General features: G+C 46.9%; 1 protein-coding gene across 1 annotated transcript in view; it reads left to right on the top strand.

The window, feature by feature from the left end:
- The first annotated feature begins 9804 nt into the window (after positions 1–9804).
- Positions 9805–27018, top strand: part of CDK10 (cyclin dependent kinase 10) — a 77139-nt gene continuing 59925 nt past the window's right edge. The window contains exon 1 of the mRNA XM_086945793.1: positions 9805–9968. Coding sequence (XP_086801919.1) covers positions 9873–9968 — 96 coding nt within the window. The 5' untranslated portion in view covers positions 9805–9872. The remainder of the gene's footprint in view (positions 9969–27018) is intronic.

The raw sequence follows: 27018 nt of genomic DNA, 5'->3' as shown, positions 1-27018 counted from the left end.
CCTAGCACGAATCTGTAACTGAAATGGGTCATGTCTTTCATGTCCACATTATCGATACCACTGTAAGTTTTGAATACTTGCAGTAACCTTTCATAAAAGGAATGGACAGTTTCATCACGTTCTTGGGTGGTTCTATCTATTCTGGTCCAATCTGTCTCCTTTGCGGGCACCTTTTTCTTGAGGAATTGTATGACTTGCTCATACTTCCTCATTACTTCAGGTGCGGGAGCTCCTGTTTTCTCGTCTCTCGCATATTCCTCACTAGGCCAATCAATTTCAATTTTGCAGTCGGTCCACAAATCTACAGGGACCACAATGTCGAAAAACCCATCTAGGTCTTTCAGAAGACATTTCTGAACTTTTATAAAGCGTTCTACCTGCCTGTACCAATCAACTGGTTTTTCCCGTAATTTCGGGAAGTCATTTGTAAATGACACAATATCCTGTCGGGACCAAGGGACATGGACATATTTTCCTCCCGGGACCTCTCTCATGGGACACAATTTTTCTGTCGGGAGTACTTCCTTTAGCACGTATTCTGAAGCCTGAGACTTAGCCCTGCTGTCTTCCTTTTTCTTTGCCCACCGGGTTCTCCATTTCCCCACCTCTCCCCATTTCTGCAAGAGTTTCAATAATTCCTTTATCTGGATCTGTTTTCCTACCACATTCAAGCTCTCTAAGTCTTTATTCGAAAAATCTACTCTGTAGGGTTTCTGAAGGATTTTGGAGCGACTGACATCGATTCCCATTTCTGTGGCTGTGTCCATTGACCTTTCATGGAGCAATCTAGCATTTCGGGTAAGATTTTTACTGATAAACAGTAACTCTTCTTCACTGTATGAGTTTAAGCGCTCTAATCCTACGTTTCCAGCCATCATTTCTTCTATTTCTATCCTTAGTTTATAGATCTCTAATGGTCTGGATTGGGGAGTGGTCTCTTTCTCCAACTCTTTGGTCCATCTGTCTAATTCTTCTGGTGAAACTACTGTGGCACTCCTAACCCCAGATGCACCTTCAATCAACACCTCTTTTGGCCTACTCTGACTTCTTGCCCCCGACATGCTAGTCCTATGTTCTCTAATGGGCAAATCCATCAGAACCACTGATTCACATTCACTCTCTTGATCGTCATCTATGAATACTTCCTTTCTCGGGGGTGGGATGCTAGGAGTAGGCATTATTGGGGAGATAACAGGAGGACGAGGACTAGCCAGGTTATCCCTATAAAGAGGAATAGCGGGTCCAATGGTTACTGGGATAGTCAGGGAATCTGGATGGGGATGTATCTGGGCTATGGTCCGGACTAAATCATCTCGCTGCCTAGCCAGGGCTTCCTTTTCTTGTTCTCTCAAACCCTTTCCTGTGGGATTGTCATGCAATACTTGAGGTACCAAGGGAGGGTAAATACTTGGGGCAGTAGGAGTAACCAATCGTGGTGGTCCTTCTCCAAACGGCTGATAATTCGGGACCGTGGATTTTGGTCTGCAAAACCCATCCCCTTCACTGGTTTTACTGTCTGTACCTGTTCCATCTGTCTCGCTATCCCTCCGACATCTGGGATATTTGGCAAACGGGTTTGGTGAACTCAAAGGCTAAGGCTCGGCTGCATAGGGAGGGGGGTTTTTCATCAATAAATCTTCTAGGTGCTCATCTTCTGAGTCCCCTACGGGCATTAAGTGATGGGTCTTTTCTGTGCTTTTTCCTTTTCCTTGTTCTAATACCCCCATCATTGGAAACAATCCCTCTGTCATCATGCTTTGTCTCCACTGTTTCATTTTCTGCTCTTTGGTTTCTCTATGGACCCTCGGATACCATTTACTCACTCCCTTGTCCATCCGGGGTCTATCTCTCTCCAAAGCCTCAATTTCCCACTCTTCTAAGGCTTCGTACTGGGTCAATCTGGGTCTGGGATGCAATTCATTCATGCGGGTCCTTAAGTTAAACAGGATCCTACCATTAAAGGTACCATCAATAGGAAATGCTAGAACTCCGTCATCTGCAGTATACTTTGCCCAATTCTCTAGCCATACACAGGTATGATACCCTTTTTCAAACATCATGAAGGAAGCAGGAGTATTCGGTGGAGGAATGATCACACCCTCTCTTGTTCTAATGGGTTTATCCGTTTTGAAGAAATTCTTTACCTTGTCGGCAAAAGACATTTTTCTTTTTATTCCGTACATCATGTGCGGTCTACCTCGTATAATCTGTTCCTTATAGAAGCCTGAGTTCTGTGGATTAGGTAAGAACTCAGGATACCACATATGCCTTTCCAGGCTCGCTTCTAACTCGGCCTGATTAATTTTGTTTACTTTGGTACTTCCAATGCTAACGCGACTCTTATTTTGTAGAAACCAATCAACACTGTGAATACAAAATCCTTATCCAATGGGTGCGCGGCCTTTCGCGAGACCAAGTCCCACGCTCCGGCACTCACCCCTCCCTTACAAAGTCGGCTTCACTACACACCCGCTGTTCTGACCAATACCAGCGCGGCACGGAGTGACGTCAGAGCAGCCTTCCGCCCGACTCCCTCCTTCACAAGGTAACGGAAACTTTTAACTTTTCCTAAAGTGCGAGCGCAAAACTTAGTTACTAACACACAACGTCTGCCACTATGTTTGAGTGTTCTAAATAGGTAGAAAAATTTCCTCTCACTACAAGTAAACCACTTCTGTCTACTTTTCATTCACTCTGGATAGACTTCTTTGCCTGACCCCTCACACTAGTAATATAGAACCCGTTATTCTTCTGGCTCATCCACCTCAGTCGGGGATATGTACTGAGCCAGGATTTCACCAGCGGACTATCTTACTTACCAGTCAAGCCTCGGAGACCCTATTACTCCTCCCACATGTGACCCTTTCTAGGTGATATCACAAGGGAAGTTTTATACAAAGGACTCGTGCCTATCAATTATACAGATACAAAAAGATCCTAATTAGTGCTTCCAGGTACTCTTAACCCTACACTAATGACTCCAAACAAGTGACTTTTCCAGCTAACCGGATTCTACTCACCGTTAGCTATATACTTCCCCGGGGATTCGGACTACACTGAACACGTACAAACAGTTCTTTGTTAATATTACATATAATACTTATAGCAGCAATGTAAAATCATATACACAGTCATATAAATCCTTAAAACATCGCAAAATATTTGAAAAATGCAATAGAAAAAAATCAGCAGCATAGAAATTTTAGCAGCACATTTTAATTTCACAGTTTGTTTATCAACTATCCTGTCTACCTGATTTAACTAGTCCTAACCATTACCTCTGCTACCAGAAAATTACTGATAGAGCGCGCGGGTCACCCGGGTCACAAGTTTACCAATTTTCACCCCGCGCACTGGGCCCTGACGCGAGAGACCAAGACTAAGCTTTGCAGTGAACCGGGTGATTTCTTGCACGCCACTATGAGTAATTCGGGGGGGGGGGTGTCTCTTACACCACTCACTATTCGTGTACCTGACTTACCACAGGCACATTACTCCAGACAGATCAGGAGCTATCAGGGATTAGGTGACAGGTTTCCTAGGAAAGAATATACTTTATAAACCACAATACCTTTTCCACACTATAATCTGTAAAATAACCACAGACACCTGATGGGTTTGAAAATTTATCTGAAGATTTCAAAGTGAATAGGTTAGGATAAGCAATATACAAAATAACACATCAAGCATTAGGATCACGACCAAAATATAACTATGAATTAGGGCAAGGACCATTTGAGTATAAGTAGACTCTAGGGGATAAGAGCCTTTAGAGAACACGCTATTCAACTCAAGTTCAACTAAACGAGGGACCTAAAATGTATATTTAGACTAAGCTACTTATGCTATTCTTACTTAGTTCACTGCAACCATGCTAAGGGAAAGGGAAAACGGGAACACACTAATAAAATATGACAGTTTGATAATCCCCTACAGGTGGGGAGAGAGGAGGAACAATTCTAATAAACAATTGCATACAATTTGCATTTCAAGGCAATAGGGCAATATCACAGGCAAAGAGTGCCTTATTAAGGAAAAAGAGAGTATAAGTGAGAGAAAGACGCAAACCCACAAAGAAATAATTACCTAATTAGGAATGAGGACTAACCCTGGCCACGGGTCAGTTTGGAAGGACGGGGACAAGGACCCTCAGAAAAGGAATGCCAGAATGCGAGCAGGTACAGCTCACGGGCAGTCAGGACAGGATACCCCTCAGGATTTGGGTCAGGACTGGGCTCACCAAGGTACGACCAACACCCACAGCTTCGGAAGCAACGCCTGCGCTACCCCTCTCTGCAAGTAATCCGCCAGTAACCCCGATTGGGTTTTCGAATTTCCCAGCAAAGTGCTTCGCCAGCACTTAAGACTATTTCCACCCCTAGGAGTTTGTGGAAAGTATGGACAGAGTGCTCCGCAGCACTCTAGATTGAGCACCTATAGAGTTCGTAGGGTCAGTGACAGGTCTGCTACTCGGACAAGTCGGACAATTTTCCTAAGCTACACCAGGGTAATTATACAGTTTGGGGACCCTTAGACCACCCATCAATGTTGCAAGTGACAGTTTCTCACATTATGATTGGTCAGGCGAGGTGGCACGGACATTGTCACCTCCTAGAATTCAACGTTCCCATCATAAATTTAAATTTTTGCTTATCCGCCCCTTGGGTTCACGTTCCCATCCATAGGAATACAGTAGAAAATACGAGTGTACAAGGCATAGCAACAATGTCTCTGGGTTTCAAGGTGAATTTCATCGTCTTGTGCTGGGTTCTCAGGCGCATTGGGCTTCAGGAGCCAGCTGGCTTGTTTCAGCTTCTGTGCAGTAGAGTTTCTCCCAGGTCACATGGCAATACTCAGAGGAGCCTCATCATGGCGCCGGTTATGAATTTTCCAGCCCCCAGAGACGCGATACATGAAAGGTAAGCGAGAACAAATTAAAATCACACATAAAATGATCACACTGTATACCGTGATAAAATTCTACACACCCCTTACTTTATAACAGCAATAGTATTAAAGTTTAGTGCGAAAAGACAGATAGGCTAAAGCAGCAGTTGCAAGCATAGAGCGTGGTGAGAGACAAGCGGCCATGTTTGCAACAGTGCGCATGAGCATGAATTCCCTCCAGAATGCGAGTGCGTCACATCACATGGGCATGACCGACGCATGCGCAGACTGAATTTCAGCGAAGCGGCCATTTCTTTAGTGCAAGCTTTGTGAGAATGAAAAGACACATAGGCAAGCCTCTTGGGGACACCCGTGTGTTGAGGAAAAATGCTGAATACAAGACGGACAGTTGGATTAATATTATTATAATTTGAATGAGGTTCATGAGTGCGAGCAAGTCGCTTTACGTGCGAATCCTTGCTCCATCACTTGGGTTTGACCCTAAATCCCTGTCTGAAGATGGGTTTTACGCACAGTATAGTTCCTCTGTGGTGGATGACCTCCCCTTCCATGATGTCCTGAAGGATATCCTCACAAAAGAGTGGCTGGAGGTGGATAAGCAGGGTATTCCGCGATTCCTGGGGAAGCGATATCGCCTGGCGGACTTTGATTCCCAGTTTCCTGCGATTCCGAAGGTTAATTCTCTTTTGTCTTCTATGGCTTCCTCCTCTTCCTCTTTATCTTCGGAGGAGGCTTCCCTGTCTGATCCGGTGGAGCGTAAGGTGGAATCTGCTCTCAAGCGTTCTTACACCGCTTCTCACTTTGGGGTGCGTGCTAGCACTTATGTGGCCTATGCGTCACAGGTCCTGCTCAAGGATTTTGAGAGGCTGTTTGACTGTCTTCAGGATCATGGGGACCCTACTCCTGTATTGGCTCAAATTGAGGTTTTGGCGCAATTCCTGTCAGATGTCACTTTTGATTCCTTGTGGGCTTTCTACTCGGCTGCTGGGGCGGCGGTGGCTGGGAGGAGGTCTCTGTGGACAAAGCCATGGCGTCTTGATGCTGCTCAGAAGTCTGTGGTCCATAAACTGCCTTTTGAGGGTCCTTGTCTCTTTGGGGATGCCTTGAATTCGATGGTGCAGCGCTCTGCGGAGAAGAAGTTGTTGAAGCCTTTTCAGCCTGCTCCTGAGAAAAGGTCTTTTTTCCAGAAGCAAGGGTTTCAGGGGGTTTTGTCCTCTCAGCCCTTTCGTGGTCTGGCCCGTGGTCGGGGGGCCGCGTTCCATTATAAAGCAGCAGCTGCCACAGCCTCCCTCTGGTGCTGGACAAAAGTGACTATGCCGCTGTGGGGGCTCATCTCCATTTGTTTCTGGACCGTTGGTCAGCTCTGATCTCCGATCAATGGGTCTTGGATATCATCAGGTGGGGTTACCGGATTCCCTTCTGAGGCCCTCCCCCTCTGGATTGTCTTTTGGTTACCCCGTTATCAAGAGACCCCGTACGGCGGTCTGCCATGTTGTCAGGCGTCACCATGTTGTTCCAGAAAGGGGCGGTGGTGCCAGTTCCAGTGGAGGAAGTGGGCCTGGGGTTCTATTCCCATCTGTTTCTGGTTCCAAAGCCCGATGGTTCCTTCGGCCCCATATTGAATCTCCGTTCCCTGAACAAGTTGGTGCAGTTGGATCATTTTCGGATGGTCACGTTGCAGTCTCTCATTCCCCTCATCCAGGAGGGAGATTTTTTGGCTTCCCTGGACTAAGAGGATGCCTATTTTCACGTTCCGGTCCATCCTGCCAGTCAGCGGTTCCTGAGGTCTGTGGTCCAGGGGATGCATTTCCAGTTTCGGGTTCTGCCGTTCGGCCTCTCCACTGCTCCCAGGACTTTTACCAAGGTATTGGCTCCTGCTGTGGGGGTTTTGCAACATCAGGGTTTCTCCGTGTTTCCCTATATTGATGATTGTTTGGTCTCTGCTTCCTCTTTCCCTCAGGCTCTTCTGGCGGTGGAGGCTACGTTGTCCCTGTTCCAGGAGCTGGGGTTCAAGGTGAATTTGGCCAAGTCTCATCTGGTTCCTGTTCAGAGACTTCAGTTCATCGGGGGTCTGTTCGACACCTCTCTGGGGGCGGTGTTTCTACCTCCTGTTTGGATCCTTTCCTTACAGACTCTGCTGTGGGATCTGTTGAGTCGTCCCTCTGCCCCGGCTCGTGTTTGGTTGCGGGTCCAGGGGTTGATGGCTGCGACCACTGCTGTGGTTCCTTGGGCTCGCCTCCATCTCAAGCCCTTGGTGACTCATCTGTTGGCTCGGTGGGACCCCTCCCGGGCGGATTACGAGACTCTGATTCCTCTCTCTCATGCTCTGATTCAGGACTTGGACTGGTGGCTTTGCACTCCCAACCTGGAGAAGGGGGTGCAGTTTTGTCTTCCTCATCCCCTTTTGTTGACGACGGATGCCAGTCTCTGGGGTTGGGGGCCACTTTGGGGTCCTTGGAAGCCAAGGGTCGGTGGTCTCAGGGAGACAGCACCCGTTCCTCGAACTGGCGGGAGTTGGCGGCTGTCTGGGAGGCGGTGCAGTTTTTTCAGGTTCCTCTTCTGGGGTCGAATCTGTTGGTTCGTACCGACAACCAGGTGGCTTGTTGTTACTTGAACCGTCAGGGGGGACCAGGTGAGCGTCACTGAACATGTTGGCCTCCATGATTTGTGCTTGGGCGGAATCTCATCTGTTGGCCTTGAGGGCGGTGTACATTCCGGGACGGTTGAATTTTCATGCGGACGTTTCGAGCCGCAACCTTCCATCTTCTGTTCTGTACCATCTCTCTCTTCCTCTGTTCCTGTCCCTTTGACTTCGGTTCGGGACTCCTTGGATCGATATTTTTGCATCCCCTCACAACTCTCTCCTGCCCCGGTTTTGTTCGGAGGTGCTGTGTCCTCAGGCTTGGGCGGTGGATGCTCTTTCGATTCCCTGGCCTTCGGGCCTTCTGTATGCATTCCCTCCAATTCCCCTCCTCCCGAGGGTGCTGCAGAAGATTCGGAGGGAGAAGGTTTCGGTCCTGTTGATTGCTCCTTTCTGGCCTCGCCGCATTTGGTTTCCTCTCCTGCTGAAGCTGGCGGGGTCGGTTTGTCCGGCTTCCTTTGTGTCCATCTCCTCTTCAGTTTCCACTCCTGTCTCTGTCTTGTCTTCCTCGTTTGCAGCTGACGGCTTGGCGGTTGACTTTGGAGTCTTTGGGTTGTTCGTCGGTGGTGGCTTGTGACATCCAGTTGTCTCGCCACCCTTCGACCCTTAAGTGCTATGGCCGCCATTGGGGTTCTTTTGTTTCTTGGTGTTCTTCTCATGGGGTGGATCCTGTACTGGGGGTTCCTACTTCTGTGTTGGAGTTTCTCCGGGATGGTTTTTTGAAAGGCCTTTCCCCTTCCACGTTGTCTGCTCAGTGGGCAGCGGTTCGTGCTTGTCGGGGTCCTGGGGCCTCCTTGGAGGGTGTTGCTCTTTTGGTTAGTCGGCTTCTTCGGAGCTTTTGGCTTTGTCGGCCGGTTTCTCCTGTTCTCATTCCTTCTTGGGATTTGCCTACTGTTTTGCGTGTTCTGCAGTTGCCCCCTTTTGAGCCTTTGATGGAGGCGGATTTGTTGTGGCTGTCCGCTACGGTGGCTTTCCTGTTGGCCATTAAACCGCTCGCAGGTTGGGTGAGTTGGGTGCCTTGCTCGTTTCGTTTCCCTATTTGCAGTTCCTCCCTGATCGGGTCGTTTTGCGGCTTGACCAGGCTTTTCTGCCTAAGGTTTCTTCGAGTTTTCATTTGCAGCAGGAGGTGATTCTTCCTGATTTGCCTGCTGAGGGGGATCCCTTGTTCCCCCTTCTTTGGATGTTCGCAGGGCTCTCCAGATTTACGTCCAACGTTCCCTGGGGTTCTGGAGTTGTCCTGCCCTGTTTTTCTCCTGTGGGGGTGTGGCTAAAGGGAAGAAGGTTTCCACTTCCACGATCAGTCGGTGGGTCCGTTTGGCGATCTGTCAATCTTACAAGTCTTTGGATTTGCCTCCTCCGTCTCATGTACATGGTCGGTCGACGCGTTCTGTGTCTGCTTCCTGGGCTGAGGCAGCGGGGGTCTCTGTCCGTGAGATTTGTAGGGCAGCCACCTGGCAGTCTCATGACACATTTGTGCGACATTATCGGCTTGATGTTTTACATGCCTCTGCTGACAGTTTTTCTGTTGGCGTCTTGAACGCTGTTGTTCATTGATCTTTTATCGATTAAAGTTTTGTACTCTGCATGGATCCCTGGTGTCCTGCGTGTTTTCTTTATTGGTTCTCTGCTTCTGAGTTCCTCACGTTGTTAGGACTGGGACGGGGAGGACCCATGAGGGGGTAATGTCTTATTACTTACCGGTAATCTTCATTACCCCGATTAGGGTCCTCCCTGTCCCAGTCCTCTTCCCTCCCACCCTCCCGCTGTGTTTGTGTCGGAGTCTTGTTGAAAACAGGCATGGCGGTAGGTGGGCGGGGCTTATGTACTATAGAAATACTGGCGTTTTGGATTTGGCTGGGTGGAGGCAGGACTGCCTCTTGTTCTTAAGTCTGGGACGGGGAGGACCCTAATCGGGGTAATGAAGATTACCGGTAAGTAATAAGACATTCTTACAGCCACTCTGTCTGTGAATGGAAGAATTAGCCGCCCCAAAAAAAAATGTTGGCTCTAGTTGCCCGCCTGGTTTTGAGCCATATACCCAGGAAAAGTTTGAAATGTGTCTATAGGTTTATAAAACACTCATTCCCTCGGGCCGTGTTCTCGCAAACGAACTGCACAAACAAATAACTACATAAAATAAAACAGACTGAAAGAAAACCTTGTCCCAGACCAAGTTTGTAAGACGCAGGACCAGTAGTGGCCGACAGAGGGCATCAAGCTCCTGCTGAACAGAACCTGACCTAACGCTCGAAGGTAGAGTGACGGAAGTAGAAGAAAGACTTGTTCATAGGCGCAGCGAGCTCCCTGCACCCCACCCGCGGCCATGGGGGAGCCAGACGGCCCCGATCCCGAGCTCCAACAAATCAGACTTAAGAGAATTAAACAGGACGGATTCTTCACCGTACCCCCGGACGACCGGGTGAGAGGGGCGGGACCTCGTGAAAAGAGGGGCGTGGCCTGTTGAGAGGAGGGCGGGTGGGTGGTGGGAAATCACACTGTATGCAATGGGTTATCTGTTTTAAGATATAGGGGTGCATGGGCTGGAGGGCTATGGGAGTCCAGGCGCGTTTCTGACGGTCCATGGGGGTCTGTTGGTTGCAGGGATCAGTGATTGGGCATGTGATACTGGGGACGCCGTGTTCAACTAATATGGGTGTCCTTAAGACATCACTTAAGAGTAAAGGGACAGGAACTCTTCCTGTGGTCATCGAGGGTTCTTAAGGGTTAATGGCGGTGCAGGATGTTATAGAGGGTGCAGACTGGCACTGGGGGTCCAATAGTTGATTGGGTGTTAGGAGGGCTTTGACCCTCTTCCTTACTCCTCCTGCAAAGGTTTTCTCTCGAAGCACAATTTACGCCAAGTCACTTTCATGTTTGCCTTAATCGCCCCTAATGATTGTATTTTTCCGATTTGCCCATAGCTTATTTCAAAGATAACAATCTATACTGTTTGAAAAGTTCTAGACATCTGCAACCTATCAGCACCTAATCTCTATTAACCCCACCCGACTTCTGCACTACCCCGAATAATAACACCTAACTCTTATTAATGTAATCTCCCACAGAGAAACTGCAGTGAAGGGCTAATCCCCAAAAACAAAAAATACTTACAACACCGGACTAAACACTAACCTTCGGGTCTGGAGCAGCGTGCTGCTCGGCGTAAAGCGCTTCAAGACCACGTCAGGGCAAGTAAGCCCTATATAAATGCAATTACTATCTCTGCTGGGGGAGGACAACTAAAGCACAGCTTCCAGGGGGTCACTCTGATTACAGGATATGTGAGTGGTCCTTTAGCAGTAATGAGGGTTAGAGTGTATATGGCTAAAAGAGAGTAGCAGGGTTAATGAGCAGTGACTCACCTGGGGTTCAGATGGTTACTGGAATATACAGGAATTGGTAAGGGAAGGATCACAGTGATGGCAAAGCAGATCACCAGAGGATGCAAAGGTATTATTGTAGTGTGTCTGAGAGCTCATTGGATCTAATGGATGTTACCAGAGGCAGAGACTAGTAGCAGCACCCTCCCCCCCCCCCCCCAGCCCCTTGAGACCCTCACGGGTGAGTAGTGCGCTCTATAAATGCATTGATTGATTGATTGAATCATCATTAGTGTTAGGTAAAGAACGGATATGTTGGACATTCACCTGAATTATTTGGTATACACATCAAATCAGTTTTATTGATTCAGATCTCGCCAGAGAACAACAATATATACAGCCACAAATAATTATGTAAAAGACACATAAAAATCATAACTAACTCCAGGTTAACGTACTGCTAATACATAGGTAAAACACTTTGAAAATGTAAATTTTATCCAATTTGTAGCACACAAATTCATCAGAGGTAACTTTGCTAAGGCAATGAAATCATTAACTTCAAACACATATTTAATACACAGGTTTTAAAAAATGATTCCTCACTTCCAGCACTGTCTTACAAAGGCAGACTAACAGTACATGCTTAATATCTTGATTCCCACTCTTGCAAATATCACATGTTCCAGTCTAGTCTCTTATATTCGACCAAAGCTTTTTAACATTGTTTAACGGTAAAACTCCCAACCTTAACATAATTATAAATCGCCTAGTGCCTTGTTCTAGAGTAAACTTCAGATATTCTTGACATGTCCTGAATGTTAGGTTTCCAGAGAGGGCTTATAAGTTTCTAAGTGGAGGCTGTGTGCAATATCACATGTGTAGCCTAATCTGGCCACAGTCTTTTTCAAAAACAGTTTTAGTTGCGCTGGTGTTCATAATTGCAAATCGGCGAGTACATTGGAAATTCAATAGTGCGATCTCAAGATTATTATTGAAAGTATAAAAGCCTACTTCTTCCTTAAAGGTTTCGTGCCTCAGGAGGTTTCTCAAAGTGCCTTCTGGTGGGTGCAGTAGAATGTATGCCAATCTGATCACGTTTGCCAGTGATCTGCAATAGGCACTGGGGAGGGAAAACTCTAAGCGTAATGCTTGGCACAGGGATACTGTTTTCTGAAGGAGCCTCCCTTCGAATACATTTAAAATTGACCACTTACTTAAGGGGCTATATTCAAGTGCAGAAGAGAGGTTGGGGATATCTTTGCCCAATAAATATTCCCAAAAAATGTCTCCTACACATTGAGCAATAAAATCTATTTAAGGCACACATGTGAGCTGTTGCCTTAAGCCTAATGTGAGAAAAGTGAGAGATGCTTTGTAAGGTCTGGAAGAAGATCCTCCCTAGATATGCATATGTTGTTATCACATCCACAGGCCTTCTGCCCAACTTCCAATCAAAGAAGCAGTGTCATAGTCTCTTCCCTCTGGAAGGTACCACCTTGGTTTTAGTAATGTTTATTTTCAAGAAATTATCCTCTGTATACTTAAAAAGTACATCCAAGTTTCACTGAAGACAAATAGACGTGAGGTCAAAACTGACCACATCGTTAGCATACATTAAAACATGTATTATTTGGTAAACATAATGCAGAGGAACCAGTGATGTGTAAGAGGGGCACAAGGATGCAACAAGGATAAAACATGCAGTATATGACTTAAGATGGATGCGACTATAGCAGACACAAGGCACAACTGGGGAAACAGGGGAGCTGGCACTGGGGGTGCTGGACAGTTTCTGTCAGTGCCTGGGTTTCACTGAGTGAGCACTGGGTTCACTTGACTGTTGGGCGTCAATTGATGCAGGGTTATACTATGATGCAGAAGATTTTCAGTTACTGCGTTGGGCCCACAGTCTGGGATCGTCATACTAAAGTCAGGATCTGTTTAGAGATATTTTTTTTCACAGTAAGTATTGTAAAGTTATTTTGGCAGACTTATGTAGCCTCTTTGGCAGGGATCAATAATCATTTTCGTATGGTATCGTCTGCTGAGCTTTCCTATGTACAGATGTGCACACAAATTCAAAATGAAATGTGTATTTTTTGTAGATTGGCAGTTATTTCCATGCAGATCTTGTGCACTGTATGCATGTATATTTGTGAATTAGCAAAAGGTATATTGCACCTTTGCTCCAAATACATTTTCTATGCAAATCTGTCCTGAAATGTCAAAGGTACAGACTACCTCTAGGGGTTTGCATGGCACCACTAAAGATAACTAAGCACAAGGAAACACTGGACAGGTGGGATGCATAGGAAGACGGAGAGAGGTGAGGTACAGTAATAGATGGCTGATTTACAGGGAGGTAAAGTGAAATTAGGGTGACAGACAATACTCCTTAGGAGATGAAGAGCTTCTCATTAGCAGTGTCATCAAAAGCAGTCACACAAAAGATGATGGGAGAAATGCCTGCAAATAGTCTAACCACTGGTAATCACTCTGGGTACCTTTCCAAACCATCGTTTTTTTCCCATTTTGCCACTCTAGACAAAGGTCCGCCTTATGCAAATTAGTACTGCACCTGCTCCTTATGGGAATGGTCCATCCCGAACTGCCAGGTGCAGCCCACTTCAGAAGGAAGCACAAGCAACCCAAGACCAGTTTCTGCCTTGTTAGGCATCTTGGATCATATGGCACAGTAAGCAAGGTACCACGTTTGGGCATACCATTGACCAGTTAGTGTGTTACATCAGTCACACAAAATGTCATGGGAGGGGTCTGTGTCCTCGTCCCAGTCCCTGTGGGAAGCCTTCAAGACAGTGATCCGAGGGCAGCCCCTGTCTTTGATCACTGGGGCTAAGTGAGAAAAACAAAAAGAAATTCTGGATCTAGAGGCTGACATTTACCGACTCAAGGGTGGCCTAGAAGCGGGCGTTACACCAGAAAAGCTACACCTCCTGAGTCTGAAACAGCACGACTATAAATCCCTGGTCACGGACCGAGCTAAATCCCCAAGTAGAGAATGTCAAGGTAGGATATATGAATTGGGCGATAAAGTAGGGAAACTAATAGCTTGGTTAGAAAAGAAAGACTGGGCGAGCAGACTAGTCCCTGAACTCAAGGATGACAACGGTTCCTCTCTCACTGAACCCCAATACATAGTGGACAGATTCGCTACTCACTTTCAACTGGTATACTCGACAGTGACCCCACACACTGAGGAAGACACAAAAGACATCCTACTCGACATTAAGCTCCCTTGCCTACCCACAACTGACCGAGAGTTTATGGACCGTGATTTAACAACAGATGAAATTGCACAAGCAATACATGCATTGAAACGGGGAAAAACCCTTGGTCCCAATGGCATTCCCATTGAGCTATATAAATTGCAGCCCAATAAACTCGCACAGCACCTGCATTTGATGTTTGAGGAATCACTGGAACACGGGGCCCTACCGAGGGAACAGAGGATCGCCACTATATTCACTATTCACAAAGAGGGAAAGCCCTGGATGGATTGTGCCTCTTATAGACCAATTTCCCTCCTAAATGCGGAACCAAAGATACTGGCCAAGCTTCTGGCTACCCGCCTGCTCAAAGTAATAGGCACCCTGGTACACCCGGACCAATCGGGCCTCATGCCGCATAGAAACACAGCCCTAAAATTACACAGACTCCATGGGGAGTCAGCTGTGATAGTATCTTTGGATGCAACCATGGCATTCGACACAGTTGAATGGCCCTACCTTTGGGCGGTACTGGCTAAATTGGGTTTCGGGCCAAAATTCACTCAGTGGGAGCGTCTTCTGTACCAAGCACCCCTGGTGCAGGTAGTGGTTAACAATAAAGTATCAGCCCCGTTTCCACTCAGCCGCGGAACCCGACAGGGTTTTCCTCTCTCCCCCGCTTTTGTTCGCCCTCGCCCTGGAGCCACTGCCTGCCTGGATCCGACAGGACCTGATGATACGAGGACTGAGATGGTCCCTCGGTTGGGAGGACCGCCTTTCACTCTATGCGGACGATATCCTGCTTTATCTGGCCTCCCCGTCAAAATCTCTCATGGCAGTTCTGGACATCTAGGCAATATTCGGCAGATTTTCTGGATTCACGGTTAACTGGGGAAAATCCTTAGTGTTCGCCCTATGTGGAAATCCCCCTACTCCTCCTGCAAATTGCCCAATCCAGACCAACACCGCAGGCTTTAAATACCTCGGCATTTATATCTCACATGACTCTTTGGTCCGATATGATCAGAATCTCCTCCGCCCCTTCTCAGACTCAAAAAAGGCATCAAAAGATGGAAATCCCTTCCCCTTTCCCTGTTGGGTAGGGCAGACCTGTATAAAATGATGTCTCTGCCCTGCCTGCTATATGCTTTGCAAAATGCTCTTGATCCGGTACCCCAGCAATACTTTAGAGTCTTAGAGGGCCTTCATAGAGAATTACTCTGGGATGGCAAGCAATGAATCGCCTTAAATAAACTGACCCTAAACTGGTACGATGGTGGCATAAGCCTGCCAGACATTAAAAAATATTACTGTGCTGCACACCTGGCCGCCAAAAATCATAGTACCTATGGGCGGGGCGACTATCCAGGCTACACCATGGACAAATGGCTCCTCCCAAGAGGTGGCTACAACAGGGGGCTCTACTCGCGGCCCAACAAATACTCTGACGGACCCCACCAAGCACTCAGAGTCCAGATTTGGCATGAGGCGACCAACGTTCTTGGGTGGGGACCTAAACTGACAATGGTGACCCCCCCTTTGGGATTCTGAATCCTTAGGCAACCTATGGAGATCAAAAAGCTTCGATAAATGGGATCTCATAGGTATTGTGCAAATCAAAGACCTCTGGGGGAAGGGGGAGTCAAACCCTTCGGAACACAGCAGTAGTAGTACAACAAACAATAGACCAAAAAACGAAGCAAAATAAACCAACATAAATAACTGATGAATTAATAGAAGAAATAAAATTAACAGGGGTCTAACCCTCTGTTAGGCACAACAACAGCCATAAACCATCAGAAAAAGATCAACCCGAGCAGGACGGGGAAAAAAATCTAAACAACCAGCAAGGTCTAACTAAACGGCAGAAAAAACGTGCGAGAAAAAACAGAAATCAATTGTCAAACTGCTTACCTGCCAACAAGCAGGCTTTGATCAACTTTCCTATCTTTAATTGTGCAAAACCTCAACCAAAATCTAAACCAGATACTAAAGAGGGGTCACATCAGCCACTCACAATGACAAAGCTCGATCACAAAATTCTGAAGAGCAGACCCATAGACGAAGGACAAAAACCCACGACCACAGCACCAAATGACCTAGTTCATATGGTTACATCAAAAACACCTGCGCTTACAGAGGGGACTGTCCATGCAACAAGTTTAGGAACGGAGGACTCAAGCAATGACGAGCATAAAAGCCTATCGACTGCTCCAAGCGGCACAGACTGGAGTCTGGAAATAGCAGACTGGGACGTCGCACAATCGAACAGAATCTCAGGGAGTTTAAAGTGCGAACCGCAAAACACGAGGAACAAGCCCCGTCAAAAAGTACGTACTCCTCAGCAGGGTATAAAATATTATACCAAGGAGCATGAACAAAATAAGTACGAGGCAAGTAATCAGGGATGCCAAAGGGTGGTCGTCAAAGGTGCGGATAACAATAATAAAACATTTTTCATCCCGATCACAATCCCAAGCGCAATCTCACATCAGACAAAAAGGGAAAAAAATGCCAGAATAGTCACAGCAAAGGCGGACAAGAACGCTCATGATCAATTACAAGTAATGATAATCACAGATCAAAATGTACAGCAACAAAGCATAGGACCAATAAATACAAATAGGATAGGACCTTGCCCTGCGATCTCCGCCAGTGAACATGCGCACTACACAGAACTGGGTGGTCAAACAGGAGCTTGCCTGAAAGTAAAGGCTAAGGCAAGTATGTTAATCGAACAATCACAGAACGATGCCTACAGCCAAATAGTAAAATACCCATGTGATGATGAAAAGGACCTTGAAAGTCACCAATCAAGGAGAACTCGGTCAAATGACCACATACACTTTACTTGTGAGCAAACAATTGATACGAAAACAGCAACAGCAGGAAGGCTACTCTTCATCCCTAACTATAAAGCACAAGGCACACAAGACTATTTAAACCGAGGAAACATCTTTCACTTGACATCTGCAATTCCAAGTCTTAGCCACATAACATCCACTGACCTATTAACAATAGAATGTATTACCCTCAGTAGCAACGCAGCTAAGGAAGGCACCCTTGCAACCTGGAGGAATGTGGGAATTGTCAAGAAAATTCTCACTGAAACCGCCAAATTTGAAGAGTGGGAATCACAAAGAAAATAGTAAAACCGGGTTATCCGTCTCCCTTACTAAGGAAGCGTGGCAAAAAAGAAGACCACACATGGGCACGTCGACCTATATATATTCAGTATTGCAAGGTGCCAGGGGTGCTGAATCCGTTAACAATGAACACCAGAATAGACAGAAACAGGGTACTAACGATGACTGAACCTATAGCCGGGCTGGCAAAACCGAAGGAAAGTCAGTAAAACTTCTCTCTTGGAACATCGCTGGTGCAAAAGACATCTTAAATGACAGCAGAAAAACAGACACTTGGGACACGTACGACATCATAGCCCTACAGGAAACGTGGCTAAAGGAGCCAATTGATGTACCAGGCAGATTATGCTTCCCCGTTAGTGGGACTCGCACTCAGCGTCATGGGCGTTCAAAGGGGGGACTATCGGTCTATATAACCACCGCATTGAACATCAAGGCCTCCCAACTGGCCACACCGGCAGCAGACATGCAAATCATCAAATTGGAAAGGATATCACAGGCCAAAACTGGAACTATCATTCTAATAACATATATGCTCACCCGAAAAACACAGTTAAAAAAGAGCTCTTCAAACGCATCAATAACGTCGTATCTGATTTCCGCCTTGAAGAACCAGCTTGGGAGATAATCCTTACAGGCGACTTCAATGCTAATCTCCTACATCGTCCGGAAGATGAGGACAACATCGTTACAGCTAAAGAACTTTGGGGCGTCGAAACCCAGGAGATTCCACCCGCAAAGAAGATAGACAAAGTGGGTAGGCAGTTGATGTGGGACCTCGAGCACCTAGGGTTGCGGGTGATAAATGGAAGAACTAACCAGGACAAACCCCCCCTCTACCACCTACATAGGCCATAGCACAAGTACAATCTTGGATTATACCAAAGTCTCACTATCTCTACTAAGACTAATTAAAAATTTCCAAATAATATGCTCTCTAGACAGCGACCACTCAATGCAGCACATTGAAATGAATTTGGCATCATTGAGGTACTCACAAGCACCCACGACAGAAGGTGAAATCTCAACAATTAACTTGAAGCCATTAAGGTGGACGAGTAATAAATTACCACAAATAGCGCAGGACGCCAAGAAGCTACTTCAAACGCTAACCCAAGAAAATGATCTGTGCCCAGAAACTTGGTCTGACATCTTAAACAAACTACCCAGGACTGGTGTCAACAATAAAAAGAAGGCCCACCCAATGAGCAAAGCCAATTTCACATAGTCCACATTTCCTTAAGAAGACGTCTGCGGAAGTTCACAAGGCGAGCGCAAGGTCACAATGTAAATTCAAATATTTGGCAAGTAGTTCGATCAACAAGGAAACATTACAAGAATCTAATTTGGACTGAAAAAATCACTGACTTCTGGACCAAAATATTATACAACATAAAAAAATCCGACTCCAGGGCTTTCTGGTTGCAAGTTAATTCTTTGAACAGACCAGCACAAACAATAAGCATGACCTGCATCACTGAAAAGGTATGGGTCCAGTACCTAGTTGACACCTTTTCAATAAAATCACCGCCGCCGATAACAACTGAAACAATTGCACTTAAAACATCAAATATTGCGTCCATGAAGGGCACTGCCTGTGTTTGGTCAAACGTCTCGGGCAACCAACAGGAAGGTTCAGACTAACCACCGTGGACAGGTGATGAACTTCAAATACTACAAATAATAAAGAAAAGTAGGCAAGACAGTGCACCATGACCAAACGGCGTCCCCCAGGCAATTTATAAGGAGGACCCCCACTACAGGGCCCGTAACTTCAACCTCTTATTTAGGTCAATAAACAACACAAGTCGGCTCCTGGAAAGTTGGAGAGGGGCGATCGTCAATCCAATCTATAAAGGCGGAGATCGTAAAAACCCAGCTAATTACCGCCTTATAGCACTCATCGATACTGAAGCCAAATATTACCCATCCCTGGTATTAACTGACCTTGCACAATGGTCCGAAGTCAATAACAAAATCCCGATAAACCAGACAGGGTTTCGCCGCGGCACGGGCACTATGGCAAATACAATGGCGCTAAGTTTAATAGCCGAAAAAAGTCTGCAAAATCATCAGGCACTGTACACCTGCTTCATAGACTTTAAGGCGGCTTTCGACCGTGTCAGCAGGCAACTACTCTGGTCTAAACTGAAGCAGCAGGGCCTGCCGGATTCAATATTAACCCCAATAATGGACCTGTACACCAAAACCTGGATGCAGGTAAAGATCGACAACGGACAGTGGCTAACCAGGAAGATCAGTACCTTTTGATGGTCTAAAACAAGGCTGCGCTTTGGCCCCCCATCTCTTCAATTTATTCATGGCCGATCTGACATCGAGGCTAGACACGATAAATGCTCATCCACCGCGGCTAGGAAACCTTCGTTTAACACATCTATCCTATGCCGACGATGTGGTCCTACTCAGCCAGACGAAAATAGGCCTGCAGCGTCTCCTGCAGGAACTGACCATATATCCACAAAACGGAACCTGCTTGAAATAAACAGCAAGAAAACAAAGATCATGGTAATAGCTCGACGCTGCAAAGCACCACCAACCTCTGTAATAGACAACAACAAACTGGAAGTAGTGGAAAGCTATAAGTATTTGGGGATACCACTGGACAAGCGCCTTCATTTTTCCATGCATTCCAACGCCATCGAAAAGAAGGGAACCGCCCTGTTATACGCATTTAGCAGTAGCTACCAAACTCAAAGGCCCTCTGTTCAACCCCCTACTAACCGTAATGAAAGCCAAGCTACTCCCAACAATAGCTTACGGCAGCGTGTTACATCACGGAAAGAGTGCACAGCTTATAGACAAAATTCAAACGAAAGTCTACAAGCGCCTATTCGGCTTACCACACAATGCATCACCTGCGCAAGTGCGACTCGAATTCGGCCTGCAGTCTCAAGTACTGCTGAAAAAAATATGAGACTGTCAAATTCTGGTATGACGTCTGGATGAATCAGGAAATTGAGGTCTATCGCGCCGTGTGGGAAGCAATTCATAACAGTCCGAATTCCCAGTACGCCAAATTCTTACAACACTCCCTTGAAACCACCAAACTAGCAGCACTTTGGGAAACCAAGCTTCCTGTACCAACGTTCAAACAGGCGGTAAAGAAGGCTGCAAACAGGCACTCATTGTTCAATGACAAGTCAACCCTGAGCCATCGCTCACATGCCTGGATGACAATACAATCATATAAAAAGTCTACGCCGGCAGCCTATCTAGAACTTGCATTTTCATCATATGTTAAACATAAATACCTTAGTCTAAGGTTGGGCAACCTGCCAACAAATGCTGATCAACCCAAATGGAGGACCCAAGACATCAAGAAGTGCGACCTATGTGGTGCCGCAAAACAAGATTTCATTCATTTGATCTGCATTTGTCCCTCACTGGACCAGGAACGCCAGAACAGGCTAAAAGCGAAGTTCAAGGAATATGGAATCCGCACCTGTCGTTCCGCGATCATACAAGTCCTGTGCTCAGCGGACCCTCAACTCATCTGTAGAGCAGTCAAATTTATCACCAACTTTGAGAAAAAGAGAGGAACTTTGGCAAAGATCCAATTCATACCCTGAACTTACATTACTTGTGTGACTGTTTCCACTGTAACTGACTCGGATTTTCGAAGTTCAAAGGACATTTTCATTCACGATTTTAACTTCTAATTATGTATGTATATCCAGATCAGTTTTTAAATATTACGGCATTTTATTTTTTGTAATGGTTTTTTTAACTATACAATAAAGAATGTACATTATTATTATTTACCTTCAGAACACTCCAAGCCGAGTATGACTTGGCGCCTACTGAGCACTTCCGCAATGCCCAAATCCTACATTCACTTCAAAGACTTTTACCTGCGGGCACGACCCCTCCTGACGCCTCACCCTTAGAGGATAGAATCCTAGACGTCCACCTTCCTGAAAAGACGATTTGCCTAATCTATAAAAAACAGATAAATAATATGTCCGATCCCCTTCAGGCATTGAGGGTGAAGTGGTCAGGAGATGGGATTGAGATTGATGATAAAGACTGGCAAGAGGCGGTCTCATACCCTAGAGTGGTTGCCATACCGGCATGCCTCAGACTGGTACAGCTAAAAATTCTCCACCACATATACACCACAAAGTTGCAGCCACCTGCTTTACCATCTTACCGTGGCTGAGAAAAATCTTCTGGATATTACCTCCCAACACCCAGAGATCAGTGATGACTGCCTTGGTGACTTCCAGGTTAGACTACGGTAACGTGCTCTATCTGGGGTCCACCAAGGCGGTTATACGCCGTCTCCAATTGGTTCAAAACGCTGCTGCACGGCTTCTCTGCGGCTGCCGAAAACGGGATCATATTACTGAGCGCCTGAGGGAGCTTCACTGACTCGGCCTTGACAATCGTGTAAAATTCAAGGCACTGTGCTTTATGCACAAGATCAAGATTGGAGTCGCCCCCTCTTATCTCCAGGCCCTTGTCACACCTTACACCCCTGCCCGTTCACTTTGCTCTTCGTCCCAACACTTATTCTGCATACCTAAGTTCAGACTCTCGAGAATGGGCGGCAGCTCCTTCGCGACCTTGGGACCCAGACTCTGGAATTCGCTTCCCTTGGTTCTACGGATGGAGTACTGTCACATCCGTTTTCGTAGAGCCGTGAAGACCTGGCTTTTTGCCCAGTAACTTTTCTGGGTTGTATGTTGCTTCAATTGTCTTTCAGCGCCGGGAAACCCTTACGGTTAGCTGCCGCGCTATATAAACTTAATAGATAAATAAAATAAATATACATTATCGGACCACGCTTGATCCACAAGGGATTCACCGATAGGGGCGATTGCAGGAGAGGATGTGGTCTGCTAGGAATCTTTTTTCACATCATATGGGAATGCAAGTTTGTTATCGCTTTTTGGCATGGAATACATTAGGTCTTATGCAATGTACTACACATCCGTCTTTTACCGGAGGCTAGACGTTGCCTCCTCGACATATGGGAACCCACAGATCTTAACACTCATCAGACACAGCGGGCCACCCTGGGATTCTTGATAGCCAAACGCAACATATCGCAATTGTGGGAAGCTGTTAAACCACCTACATTAGACACTTGGGAGAAAGATCTCGACTGGTGTATGTGTAGAGAGAAGACGGTTTATGTTGCTAGCGGTTGCCCTAAAAAATGGCCCGTGTCTGGGGTCCCTGGAACAGCTACCGGGGAGAAATCTGTGCGCTGCCTGATTGTTCAGAATCTAATATCCCCCCTTCCCCATGTCTTTACCGCCATGCAGGCACCCCACAAACAGCGGATCTAGCGCTGCTCAGTGGGACAGATCACACGGCCACCATCGCTGCTGAAACGCGAGGCCACGCCCACCCGTCAGGCCACGCCCACCCTCTAGCCTATGAAAAGCGCTGACTGATAGCGCGTTCATTAGAAACTCTAGACCTCTGAGGCGGAAGCCGGAGGTGCGCTAACTCGCATTTTTAAAAACTGTTTGATTTGTGTTGTATACTTTTTTTAAAAACTTTGCACCTCACCCAGAGCCTTTCTCTGTCTTTACCATCAAGCAGGCACCCCACAAACAGCGGATCTAGCGCTGCTCAGTGGGACAGATCACACGGCCGCCATCGCTGCTGAAACGCGCGGCCACGCCCTCCCGTCAGGCCACGCCCACCCTCTAGCCTATGAAAAGCGCTGACTGATAGCGCGTTCATTAGAAACTGTAGACCTCTGAGGCGGAAGCCGGAGGTGCGCTAACTCGCATTTTTAAAAACTGTTTGATTTGTGTTGTATACTTTTTTTAAAACTTTGCACCTCACCCAGAGCCTTTCTCTGTCTTTACCGCCAAGCAGGCACCCCACAAACAGCGGATCTAGCGCTGCTCAGTGGGACAGATCACACGACCGGCATCACTGCTGAAACGCGAGGCCACGCCCACCCGTCAGGCCACGCCCACCCCCTCTCTCCCTAAATGTGCTTCCCACGCAAGCGCAGCGGACGAGCGCAGCGGGAGCGCCTAAGGCAAGCCCGTCTGCACCCGTCCGCGCCTGGCCCGTGCCTAGGGCCAGTCCCCCTGGCTGTCCGGCTGTCCCTGGTCGCACGTGCTGGACCAGATCCCAGCTCCTCCTTCTAAAGCCCACAACTTGCCCTCCCACTACACGTTGTAGTCCCGGTCACTTGGAGGATGCCCCGTTCCACTGTCTGCAATGTAATTTTATGCTCCCGCCTTGGAGCATTCGCCCCTCTCCCTGCCTCAGCCTGCCGAAACGCTTGTCCCACCCTCTGACGCTGAAAGCAGGTCTGATTAACTGCCGTTCCTTGCCCCGCCATTCCAACGAGATATGGACGTCATTAATCTCAGACACCTGGGATATCCTGTTCCTTACCGAGTCCTGGCTTACAGATACCTCTACCCCCGATATCCACCTTGCTACCCCTCCGGGTTACCTCTTAAAGGGCATCAATCGTGAAGGGGGCAAAGCAGGAGGTGGTCTTGCCATTATCCTAAAATCCCACCTCAATCTGTCTATCACCAAACTGACGAACATCGGGATGATTGAAGCTATGTACTTTACTATCTTGGATACCGCGGCAGTAGTATTGGCGGGCACACTAGTTTATAACCCTCCTACTGCCTCGACTCTCTCCCTAACGGCACTCACCCACCTGATGGCTGATCTCTCCCTCAAGCACCAACATTTTTTGGTGCTAGGAGATTTCAACCTCCACGTGGACAACTCTTTCTGCTCGAAAGCTAACAACTTGCTAGAAACAATGCAGAGCTTGAACTTGCTTCAATTAGTCAAGGGCCCTACACACACAGCTGGGTATACTCTTGACCTAATCTTTGCTAATTTCTCTAATATCAAAGTCTTTCCTTCCCTCCCTCTTACCTGGTCTGATCATCATCTTGTCCCTTTTAACCTAGAGCTAACTTCGAGACCCGCCCCTACTGTCCTCAGGAAAGAGCTGGGAAGAAAGTGGCATAAAGCCACCTGTGCTACCTTAGACCCCTTATTCGACTATCAGCCGGATCCTCTGTCTAATGACATTGATGAAAATGTGTCTAGAGTCAATTCTGCATTGCTCCTTGCCATCGACTCCATCGCCCCTCTCAAGCCCATCACCTCTGCTAGAACACGCCCCTCTGCCCCTTTGTTCTCTCCAACCCTCCGTGAGGAAAAAAGCCGATGCAAACTACTTGAACGCAAGTGGCGGCAGAACTATGACCCTGATTCCAAAGCTATTTACAAAACCGCTTTGAAAAAATTTCTTAAACAAAAAAAAGCCACCATGAGAGACTACTTCTCATTACAAATCTCCACCGCTAAGAACTCCTCCAAAACCCTTTTTAATATTGTCAAAGAATTTGTAAATCCCCCCGCCAGGGCCGCGCAAAACCCCTCCAGCCAGGCACTATGCGATGGACTCTCGGACTATTTCCTTGAAAAAATTGAGAAAATTAGTACCTCATTTCCCACTGAAGTATCCCCTCTGGTCCCCCCTGTGAAGGCCCCGGAATCCGCCTCCTTGCAGTCTTATAACGAACTGACTCTCGAGTCCGCACTCAGGTTATTCACCCAGTGCAGATCTGGCTCTCCTTCTGACTTAATCCCTGCCAAGACCATGGGTGACCTAGCCCCCTCACTGGCTAGCCCTTTTCTTTCTATCTGGAATGCCTCCCTCCACCATGGCATCTTTCCAACTACATGGAAGGAAGCTCTGCTGGTCCCCATTCTGAAAAAGCCTGATGCCGATCCTACAAAATTTTCCAATTATCGTCCCATCTCCCTCCTCCCCAAACCCGCAAAAATTCTGGAAAAGGCCGTGCAGCTGCAACTAACAGAATATCTAGAAAACAACTTCCTACTACACGACTCCCAATCTGGATTCAGAGCAGGTTTCAGCACTGAGACTGCTCTTCTGGAAGTGGCTGAGACTGTCCGTGAGTGTGTGGATAGGGGCGAGGAGGCCATGCTGGTCCTCCTCGACCTATCCGCCGCTTTTGATACGGTCTCACACAAAATCCTACTAAACCGTCTAAAGCAGGTTGGAATCGGTGGCTCCGCTCTCGCCTGGATTGAGTCCTTCCTCTCTGGCAGAACTCAGAAGGTGGCGCTCAAACCTTACAGATCAGAGGGTAAACCCCTGCTGTGTGGTGTCCCGCAGGGCTCTGCCCTGAGCCCTCTGTTTTTTAACGTTTATCTCGCACCCTTGGCTGCAGTGGTGGAGTCCTGTGGAGTCAGAGTGGTCTCTTACGCTGATGATACTCAGCTGATATTCTCTTTTAGAGACCACTCTGACTCCACCTTTGCCAACTTCCGCCAATGCTTGGACAACATCTGTGCCTGGATGACCAACAATCACCTTAGACTTAATGCTGACAAGACAGAAGTACTGTTTTTTAACCAAAAAACTCCAATATCCCCCAGCCTTTGGTGGCCCACAGCACTTAACCCTGCGCCCACCCCTGTCCAATCAGCACGCAACCTGGGCTTTCAATTCGATGACTCACTCTCTTGCAAAACGCAAATTAACAAGGTCACTTCTGCCTGCTTCGCAAAGCTGCGCATGATTAAAAAGATCTTTCCTTACCTCCCCTTGGACGCCCGCAGAACAATCACTCAGGCCCTCATCACATCCCACCTAGACTACGCCAACAGCTTATATGCCGGCGCTCCTCAATATCTGATCGATCGTCTCCAGATCGTTCAGAATGCGGCAGCCAGACTGATCGGAAATATCCCCTACCGTCAGTCGGTTGCCGCCTATCGCAAAGCGCTTCACTGGCTTCCCATTGCAAGCCGCATTCAATTTAAGATCCTCACCCTCGCCTTTCGAGCTATCAACGGCCTTGGGCCTGGATACCTGAAAAAGCGAGTGGCAATATCTCAATCTGTCAGATCACTGGGATCTAACAACTTACGCCTCTTGATTTCACCTCGCTTTCGACGTTCCAGAATGGGCGGCAGAGGGTTCAGCGTAATTACTGCTAAACTATGGAACTGCCTCCCACTCGACCTCAGGTTCTGCCCGTCTGAATCCATCTTCCGTGGTAAATTAGAAACCTGGCTGTTCTCCAGATTATGACTCCAATCCTGTAATGTTTGATCCACTCCTCCTTCCCTGAGTTTCTGTTTTAGCGCCGGGACACCCCTCCGGGGGTAGCTGTGCGCTGTATAAGCTTCTTAAATAATAATAAATAAATGATGTTCCTCTCTTTTGTATAAGTGCAATTCTCATCCTCCGTGTGTCCTTATTAGTTATGTATTCTCTGCAACCTGTGTATCGTTTATTTGAACCGATGTTTGTCTTAATAAAAAGAATTTTAAAAAAATGTCATGGGAGGAATGCTCGCATGTAGTCTAAACAGTGAGATGAATACAATGGGTTGGAATGCTACCCTGATCGAATGCCAGTAGTTAAGACTATTTAAAAGCATTCCTTCTATTACCTTTTGTTTGACTGAGTCAAGATCAATACATTTATTCAAAAGGCCCAGGGTTGACTTTGACCAGAATCAGTCCTTTATAAACCATGGTAACACTGCACACTGTAAAGGGTCAATCTTGATTAAGTTGAAAATTGTCACGAAATGGGGCTTGTGGCTCATATGTGCAATCTCAGTCTCTACAGAAAAATAACAATTGCAGTAGAAGGGCGTCTATTCTCCAAATATTTTGAACAGAGTGCAACCCAATGGACATGGCTTTGACCTTCAGAAAAGTTTAAAAGTTGTGCTAAGGCACAGCTGTAACTGACACTTAAG

The sequence above is a fragment of the Lissotriton vulgaris genome, chromosome 12, assembly GCF_964263255.1.
Source record: "Lissotriton vulgaris chromosome 12, aLisVul1.2, whole genome shotgun sequence".
Taxonomy (NCBI): Eukaryota; Metazoa; Chordata; class Amphibia; order Caudata; family Salamandridae; genus Lissotriton; species Lissotriton vulgaris.
The sequence above is the reverse complement of the archived record's forward strand: the minus strand, read 5'-3'. Positions and strand labels throughout refer to the sequence as shown.